Below are 13,896 nucleotides of genomic sequence, written 5' to 3'. Positions count from 1 at the left end.
AAGTTCTATGATGGAAGTTACGGTAACCTTACTCTTTGCTTTCAGCCTGCTCAGATTGAAGAGCTTTCCATCTGTTCGATATATGATTTCTACTTCGGTGGGGAGTTTCCCTTCAACAAAGTTTAGGATCATGGCAATGAAAATAATGGAGTTGGGGCAATAGCACAACCCTGTTTAACACCTGATCCCACTGTGAATGGTGCACTTTGAGAGCCATTGTTATCTGCGATTGTGGCTGTCATATTATCATGGAGGAGCTGAATGATGTTTACAAATTTATCTGGGCAGCCAACTTTCAGAAGCACAGTCCACAGGGCATTACGATCTACAGTGTTGAAAGCCTTAGTCAGGTCAATAAACGCCATATACAGGGGTTGGTTTTGCTCTCTGCATTTTTCTTGAAGCTGTTGAGCGGTGTAAATCATGTCCGCTGTCCCCCTAGAAGGCCGAAAACCATTTTGGGATTCAGGAAGGGTCGCCTCAGATATTGTTAAGAGATGGTTTGCTAAGATCCTTGCAAGAATTTTGCCAGCTGCAGATAATAGAAAGATGCCTTGATAGTTTCCACAATAAGTTCTGTCACCTTTTTTAAAAAGAGATTGATAATTTTGGCATCCCAAAAGTTTGCTGGGATTTCTTCTCTTTCCCAGATTTTTTTGATGAGCTTGTGAAGTTGTTGTGTAAGTTCAATTCTGCCCACTTTGAAGATTTCAGCCAATAGTTTGTTCACAGGCTGCAATAATGGATGTTTTTAGCTTGGTCCAGTATTCCTCGATGTTATCAGGGAATTCTGAATGCAGGTGGTCCTTAAGAGTCGTTTTGAAGCAATCCCACTTAATGGGATCTTGAAGCACTTGAGTGTTCATTTTGCACCTTGGTTTTCTTCCTTGTAGCCTGCATTGAGGTATAATTTTGATAACCATCATGGAGCGTATTAGTTGATGATCTGTCCAGCAGTCGTCGGTGCTCGTCATAGCCCTGGTAAGGAGCACATCATGGCGATCTTTAGCACAGACAATAACATAGTCTAAGACAGCGGTTCTTAACCTGTGGGTCCCCAGATGTTGTTGGACTACAACTCCCATCATCCCTGAGCTCTGGCCTTGCTAGCTAGGGGTGATGGGAGTTGTAGTTCAACAACATCTGGGGACCCACAGGTTGAGAAAGGCTGGTCTAAGAAGTGCCATCATACCTTCATCATATGTCCATCATACCTGACCATTGGCCAGGCTGGCTGGGGCTCATGGAAATGTAGTCCAGAATCTGAAGGGCACCAGGTTGGGGAAGGCTTCTTGGGGAGGCTGGCTTTAGCATACAATACATTATGAAATGAGTATCATAATGCTTTTACTGACAGATAATTGAGAGATTTGTACTGGGGCAAAATAAGGATTCATCTAGTAGCAAAGCGAGCTAAAGAACTGGAAATTAAGAAAAATGGGAAGTGGCTATGAAAAATGCCATATAAAGAATTATTGGTACACATGCCTCATGCGATCTATTTTAACTCTATGCTATTAACTCAAAGTATCTCATGTGACTTGTTATGTTCAGAGCTCCATAAACTTGGGCAGACCTTGCTAACCAAGGCAAAACTTGTAATTGAGATCCTGCTGGAACAGATTTATGCATCTCTACTCAGAAACAAGTCTCACTCTGTTCAGTGGGGCTTACTTATAAGTAAGTGTGCTTTGGACTGCAGGTATGCATAAATTTGGGTTGTTGGCCCCTGACCTCTTGCTGTATCTTCCATACAATATTAGGGTCCATTGCCTGCTTCCCTCCTCTGCCTTCCAAGTCTGTAGCTGGAGACAGGGTGGCAGGGTTTCCACAACCTACACTAGGCATTGGAGGAGCTTGGAAAACCAGGTTAACTGTGGGAATAGTTTCTGCCATGCTTTTAACTCTGAGAATAGTGTTAGAGGAGGGGAGCAGTGGCACCATGCAACCCAAACAGCCACTCCTGCTTTCCCCTCTGGGACTTGTTTTGCTGGTTGGCTGGGTGTGGAAACACTTGGCCTGCCTCTGCTGCTTGCCATTCATATGGCCATTGGTGGTTGGTGGCAGAGGCACTCCTGCCCACAGCTTTGCTCAAGCTTCTGCCTCCACCTTTCTCCTTAGAAAAGGAATGCTTTGGCTAATGTTGGCAGGGGGTGACAGAGGCTTTTGGAGTGCACGGGTCTCCCACCGGCCAAACAGCAGCTCCTTTCTAGCTTTGAGAATCATTTCTCATAATTGCATCTCTAAAACTTGGTACAACTGTGTGGGAAGTTTTACCACCATTGCTTCATCAGACTTGCCTTTGGGGAGTTGGCAGAGCTGCAGAAGGTTGTTGAATAAGATTTGCATTAATTGTGTTAGAATTTACCTGTGTAAAGTTGGAAGTCTGTTTTCTGATAAGACACAATAATTTAGGTTCCCACATGTCTTGATTCTGTAAAAGCTTCAACTATCCCAATTATTTCATGTAATCTAAGCAAATAATTTGAGTGGTGGTGTAATTTAGTGGACAGTTTGTTTGGAATTTAAGATTCGATTGAAATTGCTAGATTCCTATTCTAATAAGGGCTAGAGATAGTTTAAGAGAACTGAATGTGGTTTGAGAGAGTTATCCCTGCACAAAATGTGTACACACATTTTTGTTCAGCTGAGGCTTCCATTGACTCTATCTATCTACAATTTTTAAAGCCCTGGCAAAACCAGAAATGATGGTAGGAATAATAAAAACAGAGAGTCCTTTGGCACCTTAAAGACTAATACCTACATTGGTTCATAAGTTTTTATAGACTACAGTCTACTTCATCAGATGTACAAAGTATTATCCTGAGTAGCAGATATGTCGGAAGGAAATGAAATGCAAAAATGTATGGATGCTAATAATGGTCTTATAAACAGGGATCATACACAAAGGAACATAATTTATAACACAGACATCCTTATACTACTAAACCAGTTACCATGTAAATTATCCTTTAGGTAAGGTATTGAACAGATCCACTGAAAACATTCACACCCTGAGTATATATGAGATGGGGAAAATTAAGAGCCTGAAAATCTGGCTCTTATGTCCATGTTAGCCATAGGTTCATCAGAGCAAGAAGGAGTTTCACAGTGTAGTATTATGCGTAACTTAATATTTTACATAAAATTTGCTACTATTACTCTTAACATCTACATACTGTATAGCTGAATGGGGGGGGGGATGTATAGGACGATCCTAGACATTTTTACTTGGAAGTAAGTCCTACTGTCTTGAAGTGTTTTCTCATAAAAAACAGGTTTAGGATTGTAATGCATTTCAAATATAAGAAGCTTTTATTATATGCTAATGTCTGGTCTTTAAACTTTTCACAGGGCTTTTTTAGGCGAACAATCAGACTAAAACTTATATACGACAAGTGTGATCGCAACTGCAAAATTCAGAAAAAGAATCGAAATAAATGTCAGTACTGCCGTTTTCAAAAGTGCCTTTCAGTTGGAATGTCTCATAATGGTAGGTAAGAGTGACCATAATTTTTGTTTTACTTCAACAAAAAAATAAGTTGGACAATGATTCTACATGGATAGCTGGTATGACATCTTATGCAAATACAGGACTGAAGCAAACATGGTTTGGATTCATATGCTCCCATCCAGATATGGAATACATTTTCTGCTCATGCAAATATTGTTCTGTATCTTGTCCTAGAAAAGTCAAATCCAAAGTTGATGGTCTACTTGCACAAACAGAAACATGAGAACTGCTATAGGAACCAACTAAGTATAACACTGCATGAATGTTTGCACAAGGATTTATTGAATGCTAAGTTCCTTCTGTTCTCCAGTCTTCGGATCTAGTTTGATGTCAGAAGGTGAAGAAACACAGAATTGTTATGAGCAATTCCAGATATTGCAAGGTAGCAAAGGGAAAAGAATGGAATCATCGTAGAGTTGGAAGGGACCCCAAAGATCATCTGGTCCACCCCCCTGCAATGCAGGAATCTCATCTAAAGCATCCATGACAGATGGCCATCTAACCTGTGCTTAAAAACCTCCAAGGAAGGAGAGTCCACAACCTCCCATTGGAGTTCGTTCCATGGTTGAACAGCTCTTACTTTCAAAAAGTTATTTCTGATGTTTAGTCAGAATATCATTTCTTGTAACTTGAAACCACTGGTTCGAGTCGTACCCTCCAGAGCAGAAGAAAACAAGCTGGCTCCATCTTCCATGTGACAGCCCTTTAGATATTTGAAGATGGCTATCATATCTCATCTAAGTCTCCTCTTTTCCAGGCTAAACATACTCAGCTCCTTCAACCGTTCCTCTTAAGGCGTGGTCTCCAGACCCTTAATTGTCTTGGTTGCTGTCCTCTGCACACATTCCAGCTTAAACTGTGGTGCCCTTTTTCCAGGATGATGAGGAACCATTAATGAATACACTTTGGGTTTGGACAGTCAACCAGCTACAAATCCACTTAACAGTTGCCTCATTCAACCCACATTTTGCCAGTTTCATCACAAAGAATACCATGGGGGGCTTCGTCAAAAACCTTCCTGAAATCAAGATACACTATGTGCACAGCATTCCTCTGATCCACCAAGCTTGTAACTCCATAAAAAAAAAGAGAGATTTGTCTGACATGACTTGTTTTTGGGAAACCCTTGCTAGGTCTTAGTAATCACATCATCCTTTTCTAAATGCTCACAGACCAACCATTTGATTATCTATTCTAGGACCTTTCCTGGTATTGAAGTCCACTGGTCGGTAGTTAGCTGCATCCTTTTTTCCCTCATTTTTGAAAATGGGGACACCATTTGCCCACCTCCAGTCTGCAGAGACTTCACCTGTTTTCCAAGAATTCTCAAAGATCATAGACAAAGGCTCTGAGATTACATCTGCAAGCTCCTTTGGTACCCTTGGATGCACCTTATCAGGCCCTGGAGATCTGAATTCATTGAAAGCAGCTTGGTGTTCCCTCACCACCTCTTTTCCTATCTTGGGCTACAAGCCTCTAATCAGTTTCAAACTATTCATGTATTGAACACTGTAGTTAAAATTCATTCACAAATTTCAGTGTAAAATTGCTACAATAGGACACAGAATGTTGCTAGGTCTGAATCTGAAGGTGCACCATTCTGAGATAACACCAATGACTGAATCAATGTTAGGTTCTGCTTCAGTTGTTGCACTGTTTGTGTGCTGTTGGTGCAGATGGGAATTCAGTTTAGGGAGGGACAGTACTGGTGGCTGCTATATTGGACTGTGGTCTGGTTGGTGATAAGGTAAAAGGTAAAGGTACCCCTGCCCATTCGGGCCAGTCTTGCCAGACTCTAGGGTTGTGCGCTCATCTCACTCTATAGGCCGGGAGCCAGCGCTGTCCGCAGACACTTCCGGGTCACGTGGCCAGCGTGACAAGCTGCATCTGGCGAGCCAGCACAGCACACAGAACGCCGTTTACCTTCCCGCTGGTAAGCGGTCCCTATTTATCTACTTGCACCCGGGGGTGCTTTCGAACTGCTAGGTTGGCAGGCGCTGGGACCGAACGACGGGAGCGCACCCCGCCGCGGGGATTCGAACCGCCGACCATGCGATCAGCAAGTCCTAGGCACTGAGGTTTTACCCACAGCGCCACCCGCGTCCCTCCACTGGTTGGTGATACACAACTCAAATAAGCCACTTCTTGGTTTTTATTAATATAAGAAAGATGTTTTTGATGCATTTATCTGTGGGAAGTGTTTGTACTGCAGTTTTAATGCAGTGTGTGGGAACTCACTATATTAACACTCTTTCTTTCTCTACTTCAAATTGCACCCTCTTCTTCTCACTATACCACATATCACTCTGCGCCTCATTGTTGCCCCTTTTTCTTTCCCTTCTCTACAGGTTTCTCCAAAGCCTCATCTTTCTCTCATCCATTTATTCTGTCTCTGTTTTTGCAGTGTTTCTTTCCTCTTCACACACCTTCTCTAAGCCTTCTTTCTCAGTTTAGCTGCAGCTTTCCAGCAATTCACATAATTAAGGAGTTGTGGGTTAGCTACCCACAAAGGTTGTAAAAACTGTGGCACTGCTACCATGTGCTTCTTAGTATAGAATCATAGAATCATGGAGTTGGAAGAGACCACAAGGGCCATCAAGTCCAACCCCCTGCCAAGCAGGAAACACCATTAGAGCACTCCTGACATATGGTTGTCAAGCCTCTGCTTAAAGACCTCCAAAGAAGGAGACTCCACCACACTCCTTGGCAGCAAATTCCACTGTCGAACAGCTCTTACTGTCAGGAAGTTCTTCCTAATGTTTAGGTGGAATCTTCTTTCTTGTAGTTTGGATCCATTGTTCCGTGTCCGCTTCTCTGGAGCAGCAGAAAACAACCTTTCTCCCTCCTCTATGTGACATCCTTTTATATATTTGAACATGGCTATCATATCACCCCTTAACCTCCTCTTCTCCAGGCTAAACATGCCCAGCTCCCTTAGCCGTTCCTCATAAGGCATCGTTTCCAGGCCTTTGACCATTTTGGTTGCCCTCCTATGGACACGTTCCAGTTTGTCAGTGTCCTTCTTGAACTGTGGTGCCCAGAACTGGACACAGTACTCCAGGTGAGGTCTGACCAGAGCAGAATACAGTGGCACTATTACTTCCCTTGATCTAGATGCTATACTCCTATTGATGCAGCCCAGAATTGCATTGGCTTTTTTAGCTGCCGCGTCACACTGTTGGCTCATGTCAAGTTTGTGGTCAACCAAGACTCCTAGATCCTTTTCACATGTACTGCTCTCAAGCCAGGTGTCACCCATCTTGTATTTGTGCCTCTCATTTTTTTTGCCCAAGTGCAATACTTTACATTTCTCCCTGTTAAAATTCATCTTTTTTGTTTTGGCCCAGTTCTCTAGTAAAAGGAGATGATGCGTTGATACAGTCATTCTCCCACTTCTGATGGACTTGAGTAGACCTTCCCCAAAAAGATGTGGGAACGAGCAGACCCGGTATCTTGAATTCTTTATGGGGTCACAAATAGATAGGAATGGGGTCTCAGCCTGTGGGGCTATTTTACTCCTTGTGCTGCTGTTGCTAGGATCCTGGTAAGCTAGTATTTGAGCTTAAGATCAGGCTTACAACTGGAGAACAAATGTTTGTGCTGTTCCACTTTAAATGCATATTTTCTCCTCAGCGATTCGATTTGGACGGATGCCAAGGTCAGAGAAGGCAAAGCTGAAAGCTGAAATTCTAACAGGTGATCATTGTATAGAAAATTCTGAAATCGCAGATCTTAAATCACTCGCCAAGAGAATTTATGAAGCGTATTTGAAAAACTTTAATATGAACAAGGTCAAAGCCAGACTCATACTTGCAGGAAAAACCAGCAACAATCCAGTAAGTATTTGCCATCATAAAGTTTAAAAATAGCAAACTAAGCAAATGGTGAGCTAATGTGTATGTAAGACAAGTAAAAGCACTTCTAAGAACTGCGGATGGAACCTGCTGTGTTAGAAGAGGCATCTCCCATTCTCTCTCTCAGGAGGAGGAGGAGGTGCTTATTTGGTGACATGCATTATGGAAATTTCTTCAAAGTATATTAGTTTATTTCAGTGCAAATTTATGTAGATTTTAATGACTAATTGCTTGATCTGTTAAAACTTTTGTATGAGCAAAATTTATTTTAATCTGGAGGCAGCCTTATTATTATTATTTGTTTATTTTGAGGATATGTACCCCACCTTTAACAAGTTTTCTGGACAGTTTACATAAAGCTAAAAAGACAGTAAAACAAATAAAAGCAGAAAGATAAAAATTGCACAATATAAAAGAGCAGCATGAAAGTAATACTTAAAGAGAGTGTGCTCTGGATACTTTTGTAAATGGTGAGTTAAACCCACACCAATCGTTCTGAGCAGCTTGTGACGAAAGCTTTCCTAAGGACTAGAACTTCGTAACTTCTGGCATTTTGAAGTATTGTTGCTAGGCAGTTGACTATTGCGTATTTAGCCATTTTCATAGAAGTATACAGCTGAACTGGGCAGTCTCATACCACGTAACCTCTTCAACTTCTTTTAAGCAAATGAAAAAGAAATAAAGGATATGGGGCTTTAATTATAGGGACACACACACCCCTTGTCGTGTTGCCCATAGATGAGTATGAAAAGTTGCAGCCTGTATGCTGAAATGGTCCCTTTTACTTTTGAGCCTGTTGTTCTATGTGGTAGCCATACTAGGCTAGGTGGTTTTGCGTTGAGGGTGAGAGGGACAGAAGGAAAGGGAGGTGGAAGAGATAAATTGGAGACATGTGAAACTTTATCTGCTTGGCACCAGGAAACACAGATTTTTTTCCTCACAAGTCCGACAGGATTTAGAAGTGCTTATCTTTTGGTTGGATCTTGCCCTGAAGGTGGTTTCCCCTGCTCCTCCTCTTTTAGAGGATGTAAGTTGTAAACGAATCCACTAAAAATACCAATGGCATAATCCAGCCAAAGTTAAACATCCTTCATCCTCATTCATTTCAAGTCAAGGGTGCTAAATTTACACTGGACAGTTCCTAAAGTTCCTAAAGGGTGCTAAATTTACACTGGACAGTTCCTAAAGCATATTTGGCTGTGGGGGGGGGGGAGATCCACTGGGGTGTGTTTGTGGGGGGCAGGGGCGGTGCATGAGAGAGCGGGAGAGATTACTGAATGAACTTCTTTGACTGCATTGGGAAATGATTAACTGGGTTTTAGAAATGACTAAGCTTTCAATACCCTAGTTCTCCAGCAAAAGCAAAAGCAGCAAAGTTTTAAACATCTAGTTTAAAATGGTCTGAAATGGCCTTACCCATTTCTCTCTAATTGTATTTACATCAAACGCAAAAAAATGAGCACAGGATTGAAAAGAAAATTGGGATTGTTATTTCACCATTTAAAGGTGGTATGTCTATTTGAATCAATAGGGCCCTCATTGCAGTAAAGATTATATTATTTTAAGATCACATGTAACTATGAAAGTATTCAGGCAATGTATGCGTATAATAAATTGCTCAGTATTCCACAACTACTTCTTACAATCCCTGGTGGTGCATAGTAACCTGATTTTGAATGGGCAATTTTCAAAAGTAAGTTGTAATTTTGCCAGAGTTGCTAGAGTGTCAAAGAAAGAAAAATGTGTTGTGGGTTTTTTTAATCCACATGAATAGTCCTAATGATGTGGGTTTTCCAGAATAAACTGAATTGGAGTCTTTACCACACTGAATTGAAATATTTGTTTGATGGGTACAATTCTATCCAGGATTACTCAGCAACAAATTCAATTAATGGCAATGGGACTTGCTTCCAGATAAATGGGCATCGGATTGTAGTTACATTTTGCAATCCTGTACTTGCCTTATGCTAGGTGTGCTGATACACCTCTATTGAAGCAGCCTCCAAATCCTATGTCCATGTAGTCAGGAGCAGGGAAGTACAACATCAGGAGAAATAAGCACATCAGAAAAACAACCAAATGCCCACAGCATCTGCAGAAACATTGCCACAGTCTGCTAATCAGGACTGTGGCAGTGACAACATCCACATGACACACAGGCAGCCAATGAACCTGTACACCCTGCAAGACACACCCTGCATCGCAACACACACAGTAGTGGAAAAGCACCCTCACTCCAGCAGGCCTCAGTGGCACAGTTAGCAGTGCAATAGCCAAGTGCTTTAAGACCCGCACTACCAGTTGGTGCTTCCAGGAGGCTGGAGAAGAGACTTGCCATCATTGCTCTCCCCAACGCTTACCTTGTGTTGCTGTCAGCCTCCTCTGGAGGAGAGGTGGGGGAGCCAGCTGTATGCCATCTGCCCCTCCCTCTGAGCTGCATTTAAGGCAGGCTCCTGGGAGTGCAGAATCTTTATTGGCAGTTAACTTTTGTTTTGCTTTGTACCTATTCAATGTACCTATTCAACAACCTAGATGGTTGTTGTTACTTATATTGAATTTATTCTGTGTTTGCCAAATTGTTTTGTCGTTTTTGAATTTTCTGACATGTTCTGTATTTTGTATATTCATATTTCTAATACTCTGTATTTGTTTTGAAAGTTTGCTTTAAGCCACTTTAGGCATAGCTCATTGTGGGAAAGCAGCATATGAATGAACTCAGTCAGTGACTCTAGTACTGCCTGTTCAAAGGCATTCCTCCAAACAGAGGCAAAGGTGCTAACATAATTTTCTGGGCAAAGTGCCACTGCAGATCAGATCCTCTACCCTCCCCTCAAAAGATAAGCATATTTGCATAACAATGGAATATGCTAATTTACTTGTGTAGCTGCAGATTTATAAGTAAATAAGTGAGAAGAATAAGTGGTAAGAACCAGGCATAGCTGTCAACTTTTCCCTTTTCTTGCGAGGAATCTTATTCGGAATAAGGGGATTTCCCTTTAAAAAAGGGAAATGTTGACAGCTATGTTACCAGGTCAGGGGACATATTGTCCCCATCTTTTTCCTTTGGTAAATATCAAACTGGTAGGAAACCTTTTTTATATGAAGGACCATTGACCCACAGAAAAGATAAATTGAGACACACACAGAAGTAAAAAGCTATCTGTTTGGCAGGATGTCAGCAGGCACAGCTTTTTCATAGTTGTACTTCCATACTAGCAAAAACTTTTGTATTCTTGCTTGCCGCTAATATAGTGCCTCTTCTGTTATCAGTGTTTAAGGCACAAGAGCCCTGCTCTCTCACAATGCCAGTCCTAAACTATAGAAAGATCTCAGGTGCATTATATAACGGTTGTTACTGTGGGTCTGTCGTGTAAGGCTGGATACATTTCAAGATAAGGCGTGATATATTAGATGGAGGTGGTGTCGGAGTCTGTATTAAATGGTTAAATGCAAAAGGTATATACTGTAAGAACATTGGCTGTGATCACTTTTTAAATATCCCAATGACAATAGCAGTGTTGTCAACACAGATCAAACAAGCACCGTTTCCGTTTCTTTTTTGAGCAAAAAGGATTTGACCCTTTGACATTAATATGCCCATTTAGGTGTTTATACCAGCACCAGCAGCCTATGCACCCAAACCCCCTATTTTTTCTGATAGGCAGGGAAACTTTTTCCAACCTCAACCATTATCCTGATCTTTATAGACTTTTTCTTTTTGATTTTTATATATTTTTAAAAAATATAAAACACCCTAATATTTTAAATTGTTTTTATAGGAAAATAAATGCATGTGCGAGACCCCCAACCAAACTTGTGTGATATCTCCATGTGCTCCTGCCCCCTTCCCCCCCCCACTAGTTGTCTTGTTTCCTCCTCCCTCAAGACCCAATACAATCATTTTTTCCATTGACTATTTTGAATGCTGCTTGTGCAATGAACAGGTGGCTTGGCTGATGAGCCCCTCACTGAAGGTGCTTTGAGTGCCTTCTCCTACGCATGCATAACTCTTCCTCTACCCCTCCTTGTGTGCAGTCGCCTCATCTTGGGATTCACCCATGCTCACAGATGTCTCCCCCTTGCTTGTGGGTGTGGGCATTTTGGTTACAAAGCCATGAGCTTGTGCCTTCCATCTGCGGCTCTCTTTGCCTCCTGAGAATATGCCCCTGTGGGGTTGGGATGCCATTGTGAGATGTGGTCCCAAAGCTGTGGGTTCCAAACCATTGTCTTACAAGCTTGCTACCTTAGGCTGTGAGACTTAACTATACAAGCAAATCCACATGGGGCAAATGCTTCTGGTGGTGTCATCCTACAGTGTATTCATTACCTCTTTCAAAATGCTGAATGTTCTTGAAACAATTTTTTACATTGGTGGATCCCATCTTCCATTAAACCTGGTTCTGAAGACACACCTTCAGTAGGGGCTTTGATTATATTTGTTTTGTTCCTCTTAATATCTTAGTATATTCCATTGCTATTAGTATATTTGTAAATAGTTAACATATTTACTTTTACTATCTCTTTGTAGCCATTTGTTATACATGATATGGATACGTTGTGTATGGCAGAGAAGACACTGGTGGCAAAACTGGTAGCCAATGGAATACAAAACAAGGAGGCAGAAGTTCGAATTTTCCACTGCTGCCAATGTACCTCCGTCGAAGCTGTAACAGAACTTACAGAATTTGCCAAATCCATCCCTGGCTTCTCTAACCTAGACTTGAATGACCAGGTGACACTATTAAAATACGGAGTTTATGAAGCCATTTTTGCCACATTAGCCTCTGTAATGAACAAAGATGGAATGCTGGTAGCCTACGGAAATGGTTTTATAACTCGAGAATTCCTCAAAAGTTTAAGGAAGCCATTTTGTGATATCATGGAACCGAAGTTTGATTTTGCAATGAAATTCAATGCATTGGAGTTAGATGACAGTGATATAGCTCTTTTTGTGGCTGCTATAATTTGTTGTGGAGGTAAGACTTAAAGCTTCTATACCTATGTATTCTAATTAGTGATTATCTCCATTTATACTACCTCCCCATCTTTCTACAATAGTATTCAGGGCAGCTAACAATAGCAATAAAGCAATTATTTAAGCAAGTAAGATAAAGAATATAACAGTAGATTTTGGGTGGTTGAGAAACAGATGGAAAGATTGTAATATTTCTTGCGTTATACTGTGCAGAATGAATGATTAGTTCCTCATGGGCCTCATCTGAATTTTACCTTTCCCTGTTTCTAGTAATTTCCTTTCATAAGTTGTTTGAGTTGGTTGAGAGCAAAAATGGACAAAAGGATAGCTATAAATGACAATGCAAAACAGTTTAACAGATCAAAAACATGTTTTTGTCCGTTTAAAAGCTGCTTTCTGTTTATATTGGTCTTGTGGTTTGTGGCTGTATGAGGATTTGAAGCGGGTTTTCCCTAGTCTAGCAGTCTTAAAAACTCTACTACTCTCATTCTTGCACTTAACATTAAGGAGAGGGTCTTTTAGTGGGTCTTTCAGTAAGGTCTTAAGCAAATATAATTTATGGTCACAGATTAACTCTTCTACAATAACTTGATGTGCTTTTTTTTGTTTTGGTGAACAGATCGCCCTGGCCTTGTAAACATAAGACACATTGAAAAGATGCAGGAGAGCATTGTGCATGTGCTAAAACTTCACTTGCAGAACAACCATCCTGATGACATCTTCCTTTTCCCAAAGCTTCTACAGAAAATGGCTGACCTCCGACAGCTTGTCACAGAACATGCTCAGCTTGTTCAGATTATCAAAAAGACTGAATCTGATGCACACTTACATCCTTTACTACAAGAAATCTACAAGGATATGTACTAAGGCTGTTTTTTGTTATGTTTTGTTTTTTGTTTTGTATGACGTGAAAATACAAAAGCAATAGATGGGAGCAAACTACTTTGCACAGTTCTCTCTGTTGTGCTTTTATTTCAAAGCATTAGTGAGCTAAAAGGTAGGTAACTGCAATATCATATTTTTCTTGCCAGGAGTTATTTTTAAGTACTTAAGAGAAACTGTATAGTATGTATAAAAAATGGCAATAAGCTGTGATTGACTTGAAATTTGGGCAACAGTGGTAATATCATTTATAGTACATCTGAACTTACTAACAACATACACTTCTTCTGAAGTTTCTGCACTTTTAAGCCTTTCTCCCATCATCTTCATTACTGTAAGAAAGCTAGGAGTTTTGGCCAGGATCCAAAAGCTTTTATGTGATGTCCATTAAAGCTTTAACAGTGTTTCTCCAACAGCAGTCCTCCGTGCTTTGTGGTGAGTTGCATTTTGAAACTCAAAGGTGTTTCAAAAGCAGATTGGGATTTGACATGGTGGGGGCAGAGATGTCTGCCATTGAAATAAGTCATATGCTACTGGTCATACCCTATCCCTTAAATCAGGGATAGCCAATATTGTATTCTCCAGATGTTGTGGACTACATCTCCCATAAGCCCCAGCCAGCATGAGCAAAAGTCAGAGGTAATGTGAATTGTGGTCCACAATCCACCTGG

General features: G+C 41.0%; 1 protein-coding gene across 1 annotated transcript in view; it reads left to right on the top strand.

The window, feature by feature from the left end:
* Window positions 1–13,638, top strand: part of PPARA (peroxisome proliferator activated receptor alpha) — a 29,185-nt gene extending 15,547 nt beyond the window's left edge. The window contains exons 4-7 of the mRNA XM_081861404.1: window positions 3,355–3,493; window positions 7,148–7,350; window positions 11,897–12,344; window positions 12,963–13,638. Coding sequence (XP_081717530.1) covers window positions 3,355–3,493; window positions 7,148–7,350; window positions 11,897–12,344; window positions 12,963–13,210 — 1,038 coding nt within the window. The 3' untranslated portion in view covers window positions 13,211–13,638. The remainder of the gene's footprint in view (window positions 1–3,354; window positions 3,494–7,147; window positions 7,351–11,896; window positions 12,345–12,962) is intronic.
* Window positions 13,639–13,896: the final 258 nt, after the last annotated feature.

The sequence above is a fragment of the Podarcis erhardii genome (assembly GCF_964252035.2).
Source record: "Podarcis erhardii genome assembly, chromosome: 5".
NCBI classification, from domain to species: Eukaryota; Metazoa; Chordata; class Lepidosauria; order Squamata; family Lacertidae; genus Podarcis; species Podarcis erhardii.
This window is presented reverse-complemented; position numbering and strand designations above follow the sequence as displayed.